At 42.4% G+C, this 19,659-nt stretch overlaps 1 protein-coding gene across 1 annotated transcript in view; it reads right to left on the bottom strand.

Moving 5' to 3' along the window:
• The window catches only part of TRPM6 (transient receptor potential cation channel subfamily M member 6), a 340,636-nt gene that overhangs the window by 105,833 nt on the left and 215,144 nt on the right, over nt 1-19,659 (bottom strand). The window contains 9 exon segments of the mRNA XM_075318063.1: nt 6,487-6,527; nt 12,371-12,468; nt 13,767-13,896; nt 17,576-17,688; nt 17,820-17,868; nt 17,870-18,061; nt 18,063-18,449; nt 18,451-18,834; nt 18,836-18,875. Coding sequence (XP_075174178.1) covers nt 6,487-6,527; nt 12,371-12,468; nt 13,767-13,896; nt 17,576-17,688; nt 17,820-17,868; nt 17,870-18,061; nt 18,063-18,449; nt 18,451-18,834; nt 18,836-18,875 — 1,434 coding nt within the window.

The raw sequence follows: 19,659 nt of genomic DNA on the forward strand, positions 1-19,659 counted from the left end.
CCTTATTATAAGCTAAGTATTTATGATTACAAGGATTGTGTATATTTAGATCAGTGGATCTGGATCTTTTGACTACTGGGTCAGGATTTTTTTTTTTTTGCTGCCTCAAACTGGGGTCCAGTCAAGGACTTCTAGGTACTAGTATCAGTGTACCATATTATCCTCTGATGATTAGGTTATTAAGTCTGTACTGTATTGTTTGAATTCCAGTGCTTTTTGATATGAAGTAAATGGCTTGATATTCAAATTTTTATATAGATCCAATCCCTTTGAACCCTATGGAAAATTCATTATAAATAATTTTATAGGAAGACCAACTGGGTATTGCTTGTTGTCTGTGGTGCTTTATCACACTTTGTGCGCTTTATCATGTTTGTTATTGTTGGTTTTAATATTTTGTACACAAATAAAATTGTTTTTTAACCCTTTATATACCTTGTGGAGTGAGTGCCTTTATGGTCAAGCTGCTTGTTTCTCCTGTCCAAAATGTGTTTTGCTTGACGTGTGCACCCCCATTTCATGGTCATTATCTGAATTCCTTGGCTGTGCATTCTAAAGCTGTTGTTTTGTACTGTCCCTATACAGTATCTCCTATTGTCACATCCCGGTATACTATACAAGGGACACTGATTTTTATCTGACATAAATTACCAATCAGTTGACAAACATTTTACTTGTTTTGGGGTAATTGCCAGCAGGCTTATATAGCGAATAATCAGTAATGAGGATTCCTACAAAACACTTGTTACCCGATTATCTATTGGTGTAAATGCTGATCGGCCGGGTTCCAACACCAGACACCCCCACCGATCAGCTGTTCTCAGTGGCAGCAGGCGGCCGGAAATGCTCCGTTTGGGAGCTGCTCTGTCTTCATATAGTGGCCGTGTACTGCACATCCGTCTCCTATTCAAATCAATAGGAGGCGGATGTGCATTAACTTGCTGTGTACACTATAAGAACACGGAGCAGCTCCGGAACTGAGTATCTCCAGCTGCCTGCACTGAGAGCAGCTGATCAGTTGGGGTACCATGTGTCGGATCCTGACTGATCAAACATTGATAACCTATCCTAAGGATTGGCCATCAATGTTAAAGTAGCGGACAAACTCTTTAAATATCACATCATCCACTATATGTCTAGTGAGAGTTTTAAAGTCAGAAAACAAAACTAATATGTAACCAGGGGCTTATGAATAGTTATAGATTAAAGGGGTTGTCCACTAATTAGATATTGATGATGTATTCTTAGCACATAAGCACCTCAGAACAGGCAGCATAGTGTTGAGAGACTTGGTGGTCCTTGCTTTGTACACAGTTTACATACAGCCTCTGTCAGACCTGCATACAAGTGATCATTGGGGCTGCTGGGTGTCAGAATCCCCATCATCTGATATCTTAAAAAGGGGTATTCTGATTTATGACAGTTATACTCCCATCAGTGGATTACAGTTTTACAGTTTCTCAATCACTAGGAGTCTAAGCCATGAGACCCAATCGATACCTCTGAAGAGCCCTGTGAGAATGTAGTGGTGATCAATTATGTGCACTGCTGTATTCACTTATGGAGGTGCCAAAGACCAGCCAGGAGCAACAATCGGTGATATCAGGAGGTCTCATTAAAAATCAATATAGAGTGGCAGTGCACATGATCAAGCACCACTCTATTTTCACAGGCCTTACCAGAGCTCCAGTTCTTGGGCTCAGTGAGCGTCCAAGCATTCAGACATCCAGAGATTAGGAAGATATCCCATATCTTACTGTATGAATTACGTTCAAATTTGAGAATATCCCTTTAAGGATACATCCATCATCAATATCAAATTAGTCAACATCACTTTAATCTGTAAGTAATTCAAAGCCACATCTTACATCTTATCCTTGGCGTCTGAAAATTCTCACTATACAGGATAATGGATGATGTGATATTTCACTGAGAACACAATAGGCAGATATGATTTTAAGAGTTAAAACTGAAGAAAATATGTGACAAATAAAATTTAGCAATAAAAAAACAACAAAATTTCTGGATGTAAAAGTGATTTACTTCTCCATAAAAATGCCCTCTAGGTGTTTGTCAGTTTATGAAAACTCAAGACCCATGTCATTACAAGCTTCTATTTCAGGAACAGTTTTCTTCCCATAAACAAGGAATAAGCAACCAAGAAGCGCCTGCAGACTCCTTCAGGGTGTAGAATCTAAGGTCCTGCAAATATGGTCTACAGTAAACTTCATGTAGATCCTAGCAGTCTGCACTTGAATATTTTTGCACTCTTAAAATCCCACAGATCTTACAATAGTTTGTACCTGACATTTTAGTACAGTATGCGTTGATTATAAGTACCCCTTAATTATAGCATTTTTTTTTTCTTGTCTTTCTGGACATAAAACTTCATAAAATACACTTCATCTGGCCATACATAAGAAAAGATTTTACAAAATACAAATGTGTCCAGCATCAAAGACCACTTGTGTTAACTTTTCAAAAGTCAATTTTTATCAATGTTGTATGTGAATTGGGAAATTAGAACGATCGCTTGACAGTAGACTATACTTTTATTTAATATATATATTATTTATTTTATTTTTTTTATTTATTTAGATTTATTTTTCCTTCTGGTATTAATACAACTAAAGTCAAAAGGTTCTTAAAAGTCCAGGTCCGCATGATTTCAAAAGTATCCGGGTGCCGGATTTCTCAAAGAACTCCAGGTAATGATCAGGGTTCGGAAACTCGGGAAATAAAAAAATAAATAAATAAAGGAAAACTAAAAATAAAGCACGCGCACTATACTTACCGAGTCTCCGGCGTGCCTGTTACTTCTTTGAGGCAGCCCACTGTTATTCTGGAGCCGCTCCTTATTGCTCATCCATATTCACTGCTTCTTCCACCCACCGGCAGTCCTGGCGTCTGTGATTGGTTGAAGTTAGATGCTCCTCCAGTCTGTGTCTGATTGCAATGAATTACAGACCCTATCTGTGGGTCACTGTAGATTGGTGTAAAAACTAAGTTTACAAAAATTGGCTTAGGATTGGCGTATTATGATACCTAGTATAGATAAAGCATACGGCTACAGGCTGCAGCCCTCAGCCATGCGCTTATCTTGGTTGTGTATCAAAATAAGAGGAACCGGATGCGGCTTTTTTTTATTATTATTACTATTATTTAAATAAATTATTTTGGAAAACGGCGTGTTTCCCCCCAATTTTGATAGCCAACCAAGATAAATCCTGACAGCTGGGGAGACCAATGCTTATTAGGCCCCCCCAGCCAAAAAATAGCAGCCTGCAGCTGCCTAGGATTGCCGTATCCAACTGGGGTAATAAGAGGTTAATGTCAGCTCACAGCTATAACTAGGCACTAGATTAGTAATGGGAAGCATCTATGAGTCCTCCCACTACTAATATGTAAGTGAAAAGAAATAACCACAAACACCGAAAAAATCCTTTATTTGAAATAAAAGACAAAAGCAATTATTGGCTGGCCCCAGCTTCCATTCTATGCTATGATATGTATCACTTGGTAGAGTCCTCTTCACAAATAACCTCTAGTTACTGTTTGCTATCCTTTTTGTGGATTTGATTAGTCTAATGTGGTCTCTGCGGTCTTCTCTCTTTGGGTCTTCTCTTCCTCCTTTTTCAGTTTCTGCTCCCTATCTCTTCATATGAAAATTAATTTCCCGTTGTTTTGTTTGACAGTCGTTACAACAGGTGCTAACTGAACCTCTACTCTAATTCAGTTATGTACGGTACTTTTTTTCCTAGGTGTTGCACTTGAACTGAACCCTGTGTTGCATCGGTACCGTAACCTTGTCCTGTACTTTACCTGCTTATGTCAAAAGCAATAAAAATGTTAAATTGAAAAAAAGACAAAAGCACCACCCTCTTTCACGCCTTGATCAACCCAACAAATACCCCTGAAGGTCCGACGTAATCCACATGAGATCTACGATCTCTGCTCTGCACAATAGAACATGACCACCCGTTGTAACTTCAGGAAGAGACTGAGCACCGCGATGAGCATGACATCACTCAGGTTAGTTGCGGTCACAGGTGGAGGTTGCCCCAGTATTTTACATGTGACCGCAGGTAACTTGGCCTCAGGTGACTTCGTTCAACTCCGTGACCTGAGTTGAGGTTATCGCTGATCACAGGTAGAGGACCATGGGAACTTCCAGCTGTGAACACAACTAACCTGAGTGATGTCACCACTCATCGCGGGGCTCAGTCTCTGCCTGAAGCTCACAGCGGGCGATCATTGTTCTATGGCTGAGTGCTGTGCCTTCAGATGTAGCAGAGCTGGAATCGTCATGGGACCTCTTGTGGATTATGTCGGAACGGGTGGTTTTGGAGATAATAAATTGATGAAAGAGGTGTTTTTTTGTATTTTATGTCAAATAAAGGATTTTTTCGGTGGTTATTTTTATATATATCTCTGTGAGATCTCACCCATTACTAATCTGTAAGTGGTGGGAGGAGATATATATATATATATATATATATATATATATATATATATATATATATATATATATCCTTCCACTTACAGACTAGTAATGGGTGAGATCTCATAGATGCCTCCCATTACTAATTTAAAGCTTAGCGGCAGTTGTGAACTATCAATTACCCCTTATAACCCCGACTGCCACTGCACTAGGGCAATCGGGAACAGCCGGGTAAAACTCTGGGGTTGTCACATCTAATGGATGTGACAATTCTGGGTGGCTGTAGGCTGTTATTTTTAGGATGTGGGGCCCAATAAGTATAGGTCTCTCCAGCTTGAGAATACCAGCCCCCAGCTGTTGGGCTTTATTGTGCTTGGGGATGAAAACTTGGGGGGACTACACGCTGGTAATTAAAATCATTTACTTAAATAATAAAAAACAGTTGCATGCTATTCACTTTATTCTGATACACAGCCAAAATAAGTGCAAGGCTGAAAGCTACAGCCTGTAGCCATATGCTTTATCTGTGCTGGATATCGTACTATGGGGGAACCCTACGCCAATTTTTAAAATTTATATTTATACCACACCACGATAGAGCCACAGATGGGGTCTGTGACTGAAAGCAGTAAAATGCATTCACACAGGCTGGGGCGCGTCTGACTGCAACCAATCACAGACACCAGTACTGCCAGTGGGTGGGGGAAGCAGTGCACATGCATGAAGGTAAATGAGCGACCCTAAAGCAGTTAAAGCTGCACCGGAGACTCGGCCAGTATAGTGCGCTTGCTCCAATTCCCCATATCCCTTCTACCATCATTTTTAAGTGTCGGATTCTGGTCCCCATAGACTTGTATGGGGAACGGCATCTGGCCAGATATCCAGGATCAATTTTGGGCCAGAGACGATTTTTTTTTTTTTTTAGGTCTGGCTAGTCCCGCCAGTCCCAGATATCTGTGAGTTCGTCCATCACTATTAAGTTTAACTTTTTTTTCTTCATTAATTGGTAGTACATGTGAAAATAAAAAAAAATGTAATCTTGTCATAGAAATCTGTTTCTTTCTCCTCTTAAACTGATCAATTATTTTAAAAATTATCAGTTGTCGGCTAAAATTTTTGTTCAGTGGAGAATGTGTGTCTGCCTCTAGCTCCTCCCTCCCCTTCCTGTCACCATAGAATTTCAAAAGCACCAACTGTCATCTATCTTAAGGACACGTCACACACAGAGATAAATCTTTGGCAGATCTGTGGTTGCAGTGAAATCATGGACATATTGTTCCCTTTGTACACAGACACAAATCTGGCACTGATTGTCCCCAATTTTACTGCAGCCACAGATCTGCCACAGATTTATCTCTGTGTGTGACTGTGCCTTTAGTAATGGGAAATTCTGTCACTGACTACAGATTTCACACATTTTATCCATTAATTGAGAATGAAAGATCAGTTCAGAAGGAGAAAGAAGCAAATATCTCTGATAAGATATCTTACAAAGTTGCTTATGTTCAGATGCAAAATTAATTTATAAAATTTAAATCTTTAACTGAAAAAGAGGATAAATAATATTACTAAGTGTACTAAAAAAAAAACAACTAATATATCTAATTCTATGTTGCTGACAATTTTATCATTTAATTCTAAAAGAGCCCATATCTATATTTTATAAAAGCTCCAAAAATTCAATACACAAATTGTTGGAAATGACTCATGTTCTCGAGCTAGATTTAAAAAGCAAATAATGTGTAGTGTTTGTCACGTCACTGCCTTACGTAACAACCCTCTGATAGATTATGTAATAAGACTGAATGTGGCAGAGACTATTAACAGATCTCCTGCATCAGTCAATAAATGAACGTATTTAGCCCACCGAGCGATGAATGATTGCGTAAGATGCTTCATACAATGTCAAAGCCGCAGTGTGGAGGCTGCGTCGTCTAATGTTCTTCAAGTGGGCAATCCAAATACTACAGCACTAGTAAAAAGAATCAAGGAAATCTACAACGTAGAAACAAAATCCCTCATTTGGTCTTGATTAATGTACTTACAACGAACTCCTTTCCAGCTGAGCGGTGCTATTGTGTAGTTCCTAAAAAAAGACGAGAAGTCGTTATGTAAACTGGTGGAAAAAATCCAGCACTGCATTAACCATTGCAAAACACCATCAGCATTCTAGTTTTCTACAAATTACATAATGCAATGAGTAGTTCTCACCAGGGGCGTAACTACTGTGGTCGCAGAGGTCGCCATTGCGACTGGGCCCGGCAGCATAGGGGCCCGCTCTGCAGCCCACGCGGCCGCTATATATACCGATGCCGCCGCTGACAATGGGTCCCCCTGCCCGGCGTCATCGGCTGCGGCACTGGGCCCCCCTGCCAAGTGTCATCAGCGGCGGCACCAGGCATCCCCCGTCATTGTGCACAGCAATGATGAAGCATAGAGCGGTGCTCCATGCTTCATCATTCTCCCCCTGTGTGCAATAACGCCACTCCTGTGTGACCGCTGTGCTGAGAGCACAGAGCGCAGGACGGGAGGACAGTGACCCGAGCAGCAGGGGAACGGAGGACAGAGGTGAGGATGGAGCAGTGGTGAAACGAACAGAGAGGTCTTTTTTTTTTAATTTTAATCAGGGAGTACACTGTGGCCAAAGGCCTGGGGGTGCTGCATTATACATAGGGAGGCCTGGGGGTTCAACATTATACACATGGAGGCATGGGGGTTTTGCATTATACACAGAGGGGCCTGGTGGAGGCTGCATTCTACACAGGGAGGCCTGGGGCTTCTGCATTATACACAGGGGGGCCTGCATTATACACAGGGAAGCCTGGTGGGGGCTGCATTATACACAGGGAAGCCTGGTGGGGGCTGCATTATACAAAATGAAGGACACCTTATACATGGACTATAGGGGTGCATTTACATGGAGGAGTATGGGGCTGCATAAAACAATATGGTTTATGCATTATAATACATATAGGACTTTGGGGGCTACATTATAATATATGGAGACTACCTTATACATGGACTATGGGTGTGCATTATAAAACATGGAGGCCTATGTGGTGCAGTATAATCTATTGAGTACTATGGGATGAATTATAATAAATGGAGAACTATGGGAAATGCATTATAATACATGGAGGACTATGGGGGACGGGGGTGAATTCTATTATATAAAGGGTTATGTAGGACCCTTTATACTATATGGAAGGTTATATGTGGGGGCCATTACAGTATTTGAAGAACTATATATGAGGGGGGACAAAGATACAAGTGTGCCGCCCCGTGCTCGGCTGCAACTGAGCCGCTCGAGTTCGGACCTTCAGTGGGTGGCTCGAGGGTCTCCGGACCCGGGGGTCCTGCGGTTACTCCGACCAAAAAGGGGTTGGCGGTTTGGGGGACGTAGGTGTACGGCCGGACCGTGTTTTAAGTTTGTGACGCCACCCACGGGATGTGGTGAAGGTGGACACCTCCGCTGCAGTTACGGGGCACCTGGTGGAGATGGTATGCAGCAAGTTGTTAACCCCTCCATAAGCAGGGATGGTGGCCATGGGTCCCGTTGGGGGTGCTCTGGTGGTGCAGGGAGATGGGCAGCCGGAGGGCACTGGTGTACTCACTATTAGAATGATACACTCGAGTCTCTGGTAAACCAAGATGATGGTGGTCGGTGCCCGCACCAGCTGCAGTCGGGTTCCCCCACCTGGTTGGTGGTCTCTGCCTTTCTCCTGCACCTGTTTTAGTAGTTGGACTACCTGCGCTTGCAGCGTCAGGAGTCCGCTCCCCGGCTTGTAGATGTCGGAGGAGCCCGTTTGCCCGCAGACGCTGGCCCGTGGCGGTGGTTTTCTATCCCCCTCGTTGGGCTGTTGTCTTCTATGAGGGACTTTAGGTGGGAAAGGACCTAAAGTCCAGACCGCAATCAGTTAATTAACTCAGTCCTGTAGTTTCTAGACCTCGTTTCAGGGTCTGAGTACCCCCTCTTGTGCTCCGGTTTCCGAGTCAGTTCCCTGGGTCGGTACTGGTGGGCCACTACCCTGTCCCGGTCCACCACGGTACCACCGAGCAGTCTTCCCAGCTCCTGCAGGCAGAGGCCTCCGTATGCCTCCTAGCCAAAAGGTACCAGGGCTCCTACCCTGGCACCTGTCAGTCTGTCACAGGCCTGAACTACAGGCCTGACCTCCTCCACTTCCCTCTCAAACTGATCTGCCTTTTGTTTTCCTGCCTCAGGCTCTCTGAACTCCTCGGTGGGTGTGCCAACCATCTGGCTCCGCCTCCTGGTGTGTTCATCCAGCCCTGAGGGAGGTGACTACGGTGTTATGTGGTTGGCTGCTGTTACCTAGTGAGGGGACTGGTGTTGTGCGGGGCTCTATCTGTGACTACCTGGCTGGTCCAGGGCGTCAAACAAGCATGGGATTCAAACGTTTTGTGCGGAGGGAAAAAGGCTCTTTCCCTCAGCACGCAGCTTTCCCATGCTCTGATATGGGAAAGCTGGGTGCTGAGGGAAAGATGTATAGCAGAGCATGGGGAAGCTGGGTGCCGAGGACAAGATGGATATCAGAACATAGGAAAGCTGGGTGCTGATAGAGGGTTTTTAGATCATGGGAAACCTGGGTGCTGTGGGTAAGAGCCAAGTGTCAGCGTGATTATCACATACCCCGAGTGCCAGTGTCATCCCGTACCCCAATTGTCGGGGTACGTGGAGGGGGGCCAGGGTCCGAACTTTGCACCGGGGCCCATCAATCTCTAGTTACGCCACTGGTTCTCACATTAGCAATCTATCCCTTTGGGTACTAGTTTTCTTTATTGTATTAAAGGGGTGGTCCACTACTCAGCATTAGCGGCCACATCGATGTAAAGCTCATAGAGAAAGCTTTTCTAAAATACCTTGTTTAGTAAATTCTGCCTCTGAGAAGTGCTATTGCAGTCCACTCATCCCAATTACGTGAACGTCGGGCTCCGTGACCTCTGAGATCAGGTGATGTCACGTCAAATTCCAGTTGACCCAACATCACTGAGGTGGGCCCCAGTCTCTCTGAGTGACTGGGTTGTGGGTGGAGTTTCACCGCTCGTCACAGCCCAGCATCGCTCCTGATTGCGGCGCTCTGCAGGAAAAAGGAGAGCGCGGGCGAGATGCCGGGCTGTGAAACTCCCCCCACAACCCAGTCACTCACGGAGACTGGGTCCCACCTGGAAGTTGACATAATATCAACAGATCTCAGAGGTCACAGAACTCAGGGGTCACTTGATAGCGATGAGTGGACTGCAATAGCACTTCTCAGAGGCAGAATTTACTACACAAGGTATTTGAGAAAAGCCTTCCTTATGAGCCTTACATCGATGTGGCCACTAATTCTGCATAGTAGACCACCCCTTTAAGTAATGAGAGGGTTGTCTTTCATTTTTCCTCCCCTTTTTCCAAGAGCCATAACTCTATTTTCCTGTTGATATAGCCATAATGAGGGTATTTTTTTACGAGATGAGTTCTACTTTTGAATGATGTCATCAATTTTACCATGTGATGTATTGGAAAATGGGGAAAAAATTCCAACTTTTTTTAGCTTGGTTTTTTTTTTTTTCACAGCATTCAATTTGGGGTAAACATAATCTGGCAATATGAATCTGCAGATTAGTAGTATGATTAGTAGTATGATGGCATTATGCTGAACTTGCATCGTTTTCAGGTTTATTTTTTTTTTATTAAAATGGTAAAAAAAAATCTTAAAAAGTTTAAAAATAACAATAATAATAATTTGCCTGTCGCTATTTTCCGAGACCTGTGATGTAAGGGGTTGTGTTTTGCAAGTAAAGCATGTACCATTTTGGGGTAGATATAACATTTTTATCGCTTCTCATTGCATGTTTATGCCACGTTGCGAAAGCCAATAAAACTTTCTAGTGTTTTGTTTTGTTTTTTCTCTTTACGGCATTTCCTCAATCAGGTTAATTAATTTTATACTTTGATTGGAATTTCATGTGGTGTTACAATACACTGTGTGCAGAATTATTAGTCAAATGAGTATTTTGATCACATGATATTTTTTATACATGTTGTCCTACTCCAAGCTGTATAGGCTGAGAGCCAACTACCAATTAAGTAAATCAGATGATGTGCATCTCTGTAATGAGGAGGGGTGTGGTGTAATGCCATCAACACCCTATATAAGGTGTGCTTAATTATTAGGCAACTTCCTTTCCTTTGGCAAAATGGGTCAGAAGAGAGATTTGATGGTCTCTGAAAAGTCCAAAATTGTGAGATGTCTTGCAGAGGGATGCAGCAGTCTTGAAATTGCCAAACGTTTGAAGCGTGATCATCGAACAATCAAGCGTTTCATGGAAAATAGCCAACAGGGTCGCAAGAAGCGTGTTGGACAAAAAAGGCGCAAAATAACTGGCCATGAATTGAGGAAAATCAAGCGTGAAGCTGCCAAGATACCATTTGCCACCAGTTTGGCTATATTTCAGAGCTGCAACTTTACTGGAGTATCAAAAAGCACAAGGTGTGCCATACTCCGTGACATGGCCAAGGTAAGGAAGGCTGAAAAACGACCACCTTTGAACAACAAACATAAGATAAAACGTCAAGACTGGGCCAAGATATATCTTAAGACTGATTTTTCAAAGGTCTTATGGACTGATGAAATGAGAGTGATACTTGATGGGTCAGATGGATGGGCCAGAGGCTGGATCAGTTAAGAGCAGAGAGCTCCACTCCGACTCAGACGCCAGCAAGGTGGAGGTTGGGTACTGTATGGGCTGGTATCATCAAAGATGAACTTGTGGGACCTTTTCGAGTTGAGGATGGAGTGAAGCTCAACTCCCAGACCTACTGCCAGTTTCTGGAAGACAACTTCTTCAAGCAGTGGTACAGGAAGAAGTCGGTATCATTCAAGAAAAACATGATTTTCATTCAGGACAATGCTCCATCACATGCATCCAACTATTCCACAGCATGCCTGGCCCCCTTGTTCATCTGATCTGAACCCCATAGAGAACCTGTTGTCCCTCATAAAATATAAGATCTACAGGGAGGGAAAACCGTACACCTCTCGGAACAGTGTCTGGAGGCTGTGGTGGCTGCTGCACGCAATGTTGATCGTAAACAGATCAAGCAACTGACAGAATCTATGGATGCTAGGCTGTTGAGTGTCATCATAAAGAAAGGTGGCTATATTGGTCACTTATTTTTTGGGGTTTTGTTTTTGCAGGTCAGAAATGTTTATTTCTAAATTTTGTGCAGTTATATTGGTTTACCTGGTGAAAATAAATAAGTGAGATGGAAATATATTTGGTTTTTATTAAGTTACCTAATAATTCTGAAGAGTAATAGTTACCTGCACAAACAGATATCCTCCTAAGATAGCCAAATCTAAAAAAAACCCACTTCAACTTCCAAAAATATTAAGCTTTGATATTTATAAATCTTTTGGGTTGATTGAAAACATAGTTGTTGATCAAAAATAAAAAAAAATCCTATAAAATACAACTTGCCTAATAATTTTGCACACAGTGTATATGTTAGTTGTATTTTTTTACATTTCTTTATCTTTATTGGTTAGAAGGGGTGTGATTTGAAAGTCTATTTTTTTCTCATTTTTAATGCCTTCTTTTTAATTAGGGACGTATAGCCATGATCATCCGATTGCTTGCAATTGTGTATAGCAAAAACTACAGTCTCCTATGAAATCCAGACACAGGACTTCAAAATAACACAGTCAGGACTGTCACAGAGGTCTTCAGTACACCCCTGACTGTCATGGAAACCTGTTGGTGCATCAACCAGGGTTCAAAGGGCAGTTAGGACAACGCGTTCCCCGGATAGATAAATGGATACAACATGGATGACATATGAAAGAAAAACAGTCCGTTATAGATGGATGTAAAAATAGACGCGATGTGTGAATATAACCTTACAAGCATTTCCTGGTTTGCACTTACCTCTCGGGAATGCCTTAAGTATTCATTTGTCTGCAATAGACTTCTTCCAAATTCTTGAGCCTTTAGTTGCTGCCGAACATAAGTCATGTGTTCCGATCCTGGTTGAAAAATTAAGTAAGAACCATCTGCGTGTACTCATCTACATTCATATAAATGTCCATATGAGATTATTTGTTGGCCCTGCTCTACGAACTCAGAAATGGTATATGAGATGTAAAAGTTATAAAGTAGGCAGAATTATATTAGCTTTATCTTTTTAGCAAGTATGGAATTTTATAATGATGAGCTACACATATTTTTTATCTTAAGGTTGACTTTTCTCAGGTTCCAGGCATGGGAAGCTGGCCAGGTAAGTGACCATTAGACACCATAAATTTAGTGGCTAAAACTCTGAACACCACAATAGCATATGATACACTACTAACATGCTATATTTCAATCCACTAGACCTAAACAAAAAAGAAAGATGAACAGGGTATTACTACTGGATCTTCTATGTTTGGATGGCCAATAATAATGTTTGGGAGGCGATATAAACAGGTATTAGGAAGTAGTCCAAAACAGTCCAGACAAAACTGTTACACAATGTTCTGCAGGGTATGTGGGGGTGGTGCATGGCACAGTGATTCTCTCTATGTACCACTTCACGATATGCCTAGGCATAACACAGTACCAGTTTTGCTAGAGCTTTCCTTCAAAGTTTTACAGGATGGCAATAGGTGCCCCTTTTCAAAGCATAAAACAAAAATAAAATAAATGAAACATAACCTACCTGTGACTACTCATGAGAGTAGTCCTGGATTTGCAAGTGGCCCGGAATCTTCTGAGCAGGTCAGAGTATGTGCAGTGAGCAGATGAAGATGACAGCAGTACCCGTGAGCATGCGTCGTGTAATGAGGTGCAGTAAGGTGCATTGCACATGCACTGGGTGCTACTGGTGCTGCTTTGTGAAGATGGTTGTATGGGATGAGAAAACATGGCTGCTGCCTTCTACAAACAGCATCATTGTTAACCATTGTGGTGTCTGGCATTGGAGCTGAGCTGCAACATCAAACGCAGCTCTAACATGAATGTGACCCTAGGCACAACCCATAAATGAGTGGCTCTGTTGCAGGGAAAAAATGACCCTTTTTACCAATTTTAAATAGTCCCTTTTCTTTCCTATTAGTGATTGGTACAGTCAGTAAAGATGTAGGATGTGTTAATAATCTACTTTGTGCGTTTTGCTTCACTTCAAAGTCCAAAGACTTTAATCTTGTTGTTTTGAAGCAACTGTTTTTGCTCAAGTACATGGAGAACAAGTAAGGAACCGTGCTATCTCTGCTCCTTACTTGGGGAGATTAATGTATATTAGGAAAGGATCACATTGTTTTGTCAGCAGCAGGTGGCCACTTACTTAGCTGATTAAAACTGGATACCGAGAGCCTGTTCTTGCTCGGTTCCTCCTCTTCATTCTCCAGGCTGCTGCATTCTGCCGGTTCGGAGCTCATCTTGGTGCTCCGGGGACAACTATCAACTGTAATCACCTGCAGGAGTGAAAAAGCATAAATAAGGCCAGACATAGGATATCTTATTTGTACTGAAGTACATTTTATCTCCTACTGGCATCAGGTCATCAGGTCAATTTAAACCTGGCAAATGCAGGAGTGATGTAACCATACATATCTCCAATGTACAGATTACAATATGGGTTTCCTAATCCTGCAGATTGTCTAACATACAATATAAACATTCACTTAGGTAATATAAGCAGAAAATCAAGCGTAGCGGGCATGCAGTATAAGATTTCTCAGTTGCTCCATTTCATAAGGGTATACATGTTACAAACGCCAAAGTCAAAATTAAAAGAGAAAACATGTCCATTTGCAATTTTTTTTTTTAATTTTGTTTCCAGAAAATTTAGCTTGTAAGATCCAAGGTCATAAAAAAATGTAGTAATGGAAACTACAGAAGAGACTTTAGAGGAAATACTGCTTCAAAAGGTTTTAAAAAATATTTATGCTGGCTATATTAATCAATTAATGAGCAACAGTTAGAGAATTACTGTAAACTTCTTTTAGAGAGAACTCAGATCTCTTATTGGTATTGTCTCATCACAACAAGACTATGATAATGGAGACAATTCTGCAGTGGTAAGTTATGGCCAGCCAGATCAGTCTCTGCAGGGTGTTCTCTGTTATGGCTTGTTTTTTGGGGAGAGGGGGAGCAACACACACTAAACAAGTAATCCCTTTTAGGACATATGAAAACCCCAAGAGGTTGTATGGACAGGAGTTGTCTGTATAGGGATTGTTCATCTCCATCATTTTTCTTTTGACAGCTGTCAATACTCTAAAATAACAAAAGGCCAATACCCATCTTACTATGCAGATGATCCTGTGCCAATGATTCCTTAGTCCCCCTACCAGTCTCGGTTATTGTGACTCCAGAATTAACACGTGACCATAGGAGTTAAATGTTTGCCACAGTAGTAACTCCAGTGGGGTCGACACATCAGGGCAAAAGTCAATGAGTGACTCCTGGTGTGACAAGACGACTTGCCCGATCATCACAAGAGCCGGATCCACACGGTTTCATAAGTATTTAGGTGCTGGACACGGGCCTGGAGTTCTCAGGGGATTCCGCCTAATGATGCGGGTCCGGCACTCAGGTAATACAAAAAAAATTAAGGTAAATTAAAGAAAAAAATAATAAAGCAAGCGGCATTAGGCTCATGCATAAGCACTGCTCTCCCTGCCCATCGCCGTCTGTGATTGGTTGCAGTCAGACGCGCCCCCACCCTGAGTGACAGCGTGTCTGATGCTTCCAATCACAGACCAGGTCTGCAGGTCTATCCTACATTAAAAATAAATAAACTGGCATAGGGTTCCCCCATATTATGATACCACACAGATAAAACAAATGGCTACAGGCTGCAGCCCCCAGTAGTGCGCTTATCTTAGCTGTGTATTAAAATAAGAGGAACCACATGCAAATTTTTTTTTAATTATTTATAATTAAAAAACAAAGAGTGCAGTCTTCCCCAATTCTGATATCCAGCCACGCTAAAGCCCGACAGCTGGGGTATTGTATTCTCAAGCTGGGGAGACCGATGCTTATTGGGAGCCCCCAGCCTAAAAATAAGCCTGCAGCAGCCCAGGATTGCCAAATCCCAGCGCTTTACCTGGCTCTTCCCGATTGCCCTGGTGCGATGGCAATTTGGGTAATAAGGGGTTAAACACAGGTGCCACTAAGCCTTAAATTAGTAATGACAGGCATCTAAGAACCCCCCATCTGATAGTGAAAGTAAATAAACACAAACATCAAAAAAATCCTTTATTTGAAATAAAAAACACAAAAAAAAACACCCTCTTTCACCATTTTATTAACCCCCAAAACACCCCTGCATGTCCGAGGTAATCCACCCAAGATCCCATGATGAATCCAGCTCTGCTACAATACTGAAGGCACAGTACGTGATCATGGAACATGACCAAATGCTGTGAGGTTCAGGCAGAGATTGAGTCGTGATCAGCAGTGACTCAGGTTAGTTATGGTCACAGGAGGTTCACACGGCTGTCCACTTGTAATCACAGATAGCCTGACCCCAGGTGACCTCAATGAACTCTCATTAAGTTCACAGACCTGCATCTCCTGGCAGAAAACTGTGTTTTTTTGCCAAGAGATGCAGATTTGGTGCTTAAATTTTCAGACCATATTCCTGCACCAAATCTACAGCTCCTGGCAAAAACTCCCCCCGCATCACTACAGTATCATACAGACTGCAGTAGTGATGCAGGGTATTTTGCCAGGAGGTATAGATTGGGTGCAGGAATATGGTGTAAAAATTTCAGCACCAAATCTGCATCTCTTGACAAAAAAAACCATAGTTTTCTGCCAGGAGATGCAGGTCTGTGAACTCAGTGAGAGTTCATTGAGGTCACCTGAGATCAGGTTACCTGCGATCACAAGTGAAGGACCTTGGGAACCTGCAGCTGTGACCGCAACTTACCTGACTGACATCACCGCTGATCGCATGGCTCATTCAATCTCTGCCTGATCCTCACAGCGGGTGGTCAAACTCTATGGAGCTTGTGTGAGCTTCAGATGTTAGCAGAGTTGAATCATCATGGGACCTCATTAGGCTTGCGTCAGACCTGCAGGGGTGTTTGGGGGGGTTAATAAATTGGTGAAAGACAGTGTTTTTGCATTTTATTCCAAATAAAGGATTTTTTTGGTGTTTGTGTTGATTTACATTCTCTTACAGATTAGTGATGGGGGGTGTCCTAGATGCCTCCCATTACTAATCTAGAGCTTAATAGCAGCTGTGGGCTGTTATTAACCCCTTATTTCCCCAATTTACCACAGCACCAAGGGCAATTGAGACGAGTCAGGTAAAGCATTGGCTTGTCGCATCTCCTGGATGCAACAAAACCTGGCAGCTTCAGGCTGCTATACTTAAGTGGGGGGGTCTCTCCAGCCTGAGCATACCAGCCTCCAGCTGTCAGGCTTTTAATTACAAAAAAAAAAGTTGCATTGCAGTTCCTCTTATTTTGAGACACAGCCAAGATAAGCGCACAGCTAGGGGCTGCAGCCTGTAGCCGTCTGCTTTATCTGTGCTGCCTATCATAATATGGGGAGACCCTACGCCATTTTTTAATTTATTTTTACTGTACGATAGACCCACAAACAGGGTCTGTGATTGAAAGCGTTAGACACACCGTCACTTAGGGTGGGGACGCATCTGACTGCAACCAATCACATACGCCGGTGGGCGGGGAAAGCAGTGCATATACAGGACCTTAATGAGCAGCCTTGGATGTGAATGAGCAACCGCAGGAACAGTTACAGCTACGCCAGGAGCATCGGTAAGTAAAGCGCGGCCTGCTCCTATCCTCCTATTCCTTTCTACCACCATTTGTAATTGCCTAATTCTGGTCCCCATAGACTTACATCCGGCCAGATATCTGGGATCAATTCCAGGCCAGTTAGGTCCTGTGATGCCAGTCAAATAATGAGATTTTCAAATGCTGCCCAGCTTGCCACATATCCTAAAATGCATAAAAATCTAGACTGATACAATTTCATTATGCCTTACTCGCATCTTCTTACTGATTTGATGCACACCATTAGCCTCATATCTAGGCTTACATGGACGTCTAGGCACTGCATACTGCGAGATACGGTAAAATATGGTAAGGGATACAATTCTTTGGTTGGACTTACAGGCACTTGAAGCTGGGTTTGTTTTTTCTTCTCTTTATATGATCTTCTGAAAGTATTCTTGATTTTCTCTTTAGCCCTTGCAACTTGACTAAATTCAGAAGATTTAGAAAACTCTAAAAGAAAATATCACAAAGAAATATATAAAACCAAAATGTTAAAACAGAAGAGTAAGGTAAAAAAGGATCCAGGAGGCCTCTGTCATTTATTTGGGGTTAAATATTCTAAACGCATATGTAGTATATACCTTTTATCGTACTTGTTTTCCCATCTTTCTTATCTTTTTGACCTTTAAAAGCTTGATTTTCGGAAATTCCAGGTCATATGAATAGGGCTGCCCCAGAATGAGCTGCCTTGTTGCTGGTCATCAGTTGATATATTCCTATGAGAGCTTTGAGAATGGAGATTTGTGTCTTTTACATGGATACCATGATCAAAACTATTTAAACACTGACAGTCTTCACAGTGATTAGGGTGAATGCACAGTTTTTTGGTTCTTGCCACCATTAAAAACTCCATCTTCACCTTCTTCTGAAAAGGCCAAATTTACAAAACCTCCTGCTGGTGAAACAAAAGATTTTCCACCAACATTGTCCATGTTACTTTGGTTTACATATATGTCTGGAAGTTTAAGCTCATCTTTTGGTGCCACAATTGTATTACCATTGTCTGAAGCCTCTTGCTCACTGGTGTTTAGGTCAGTTGGAGAGATGAAAATATTATCTTTGCCTTTTACAACTTTGTAATCAGTTTCATCAATATCAATAACTTGAGGAACAGAGAAGTCCAAAACAGATTCATAAGAATGAGACATCCCAACAGGACTTGAAGGAACAAAAAGAAAATTCCCATACGATGGCGTAGACTTGTTCTCGTGGTGATATCCCAGAAGTGACAGTGTCACTTTCAGTTTCAGATTCTTTTGCCTTACAATTTTCATAAGGGAGAGAGCATGTTTGTTCCAAAGGATCATGGCATTCTGAAGGCCACTGGCTCCTGGCTAAAGTCCTCAGCAGTGATGGTGGCATGCTGTAGTAATTATTAAATTGTCTGTCGTTTTCAGAACACGTCACATTACTCCAACTATGTGGTATCTGCTTACATGACAATGTTTTATGGTCTTGTATAAGGGCCTCTTCTACTTGTAATGTATCCACTGCTGAGATCACTTTCAATGTGTCCACTGTCAGAGCTGAGAGGTCTTGTAAGTGTCCCAGCTGGCTGTCCAGAGATATTAGGGAATCTTTTATGTAGAAAACTTTCCTCACTAACCTCCTTAAGATGCAAGAGCATTTCTTCAGTTCTATGTGAAAAGAAGAAAAACGGTATTTAGTAAAATTACATGGGAAAGTATTGAAATCAGCAATGAGTCTGAAGAAGAGCATAATTGGCGGTCTTCCTCAGTCACATAGACTAAAGCGGGCTTTACCGCGCTGCTATTTCGCTAGCGAGATCGCAAGCAATCATATCCGCCCCCGTCAGTTGTATGACACAGGCAAATCGCTGCCAGTCGCGCACGAACCTCGCTTACCACCGTCACACTACTTACTTGTTCTGCGACGTCGCTCTGGCCGGCGAACCGCCTCATTTCTAAGGGGCGGGTCGTGCGGCGTCATAGCGATGTCACACGGCAGCCATCCAATAGAAGCGGAAGGGCGGAGATGAGCAGGACGTAAACATCAAGCCCACCTCCTTCCTTCCACATAGTCGAGGAACGAGGAGCAACATCGCTAATTAGAAGTAAAGTAAACAATATTTTGTTTTTGGACGACCTCGTCCAACGGCAAACGATTTTTGCCACTTTTGCGATTGTTTAAGTCGCAAATAAATGTCACACACTGCAATATCGTTAATTGACGCGGATGTGCATCACAAACAACGTGACCCCGACTATAATTCATTAACGATATCGTAGCATGTAAAGCCCGCTTTAGAATCAAGCCCTTATTAGCACTAAAGGATATTTAATGGGCCCCATAAAATACCCTAGCGGAGTAAAGATGAGCAAGCCTCTAGAGGCTCGAGTTCGGTTCGGGGTTCGTCGAATGGAGGCCGTGTTCGAGTTCGGCTCGACGAACCTCTCGAAC

Source organism: Anomaloglossus baeobatrachus, chromosome 1 (genome assembly GCF_048569485.1).
Source record: "Anomaloglossus baeobatrachus isolate aAnoBae1 chromosome 1, aAnoBae1.hap1, whole genome shotgun sequence".
In the NCBI taxonomy this organism is placed as follows: Eukaryota; Metazoa; Chordata; class Amphibia; order Anura; family Aromobatidae; genus Anomaloglossus; species Anomaloglossus baeobatrachus.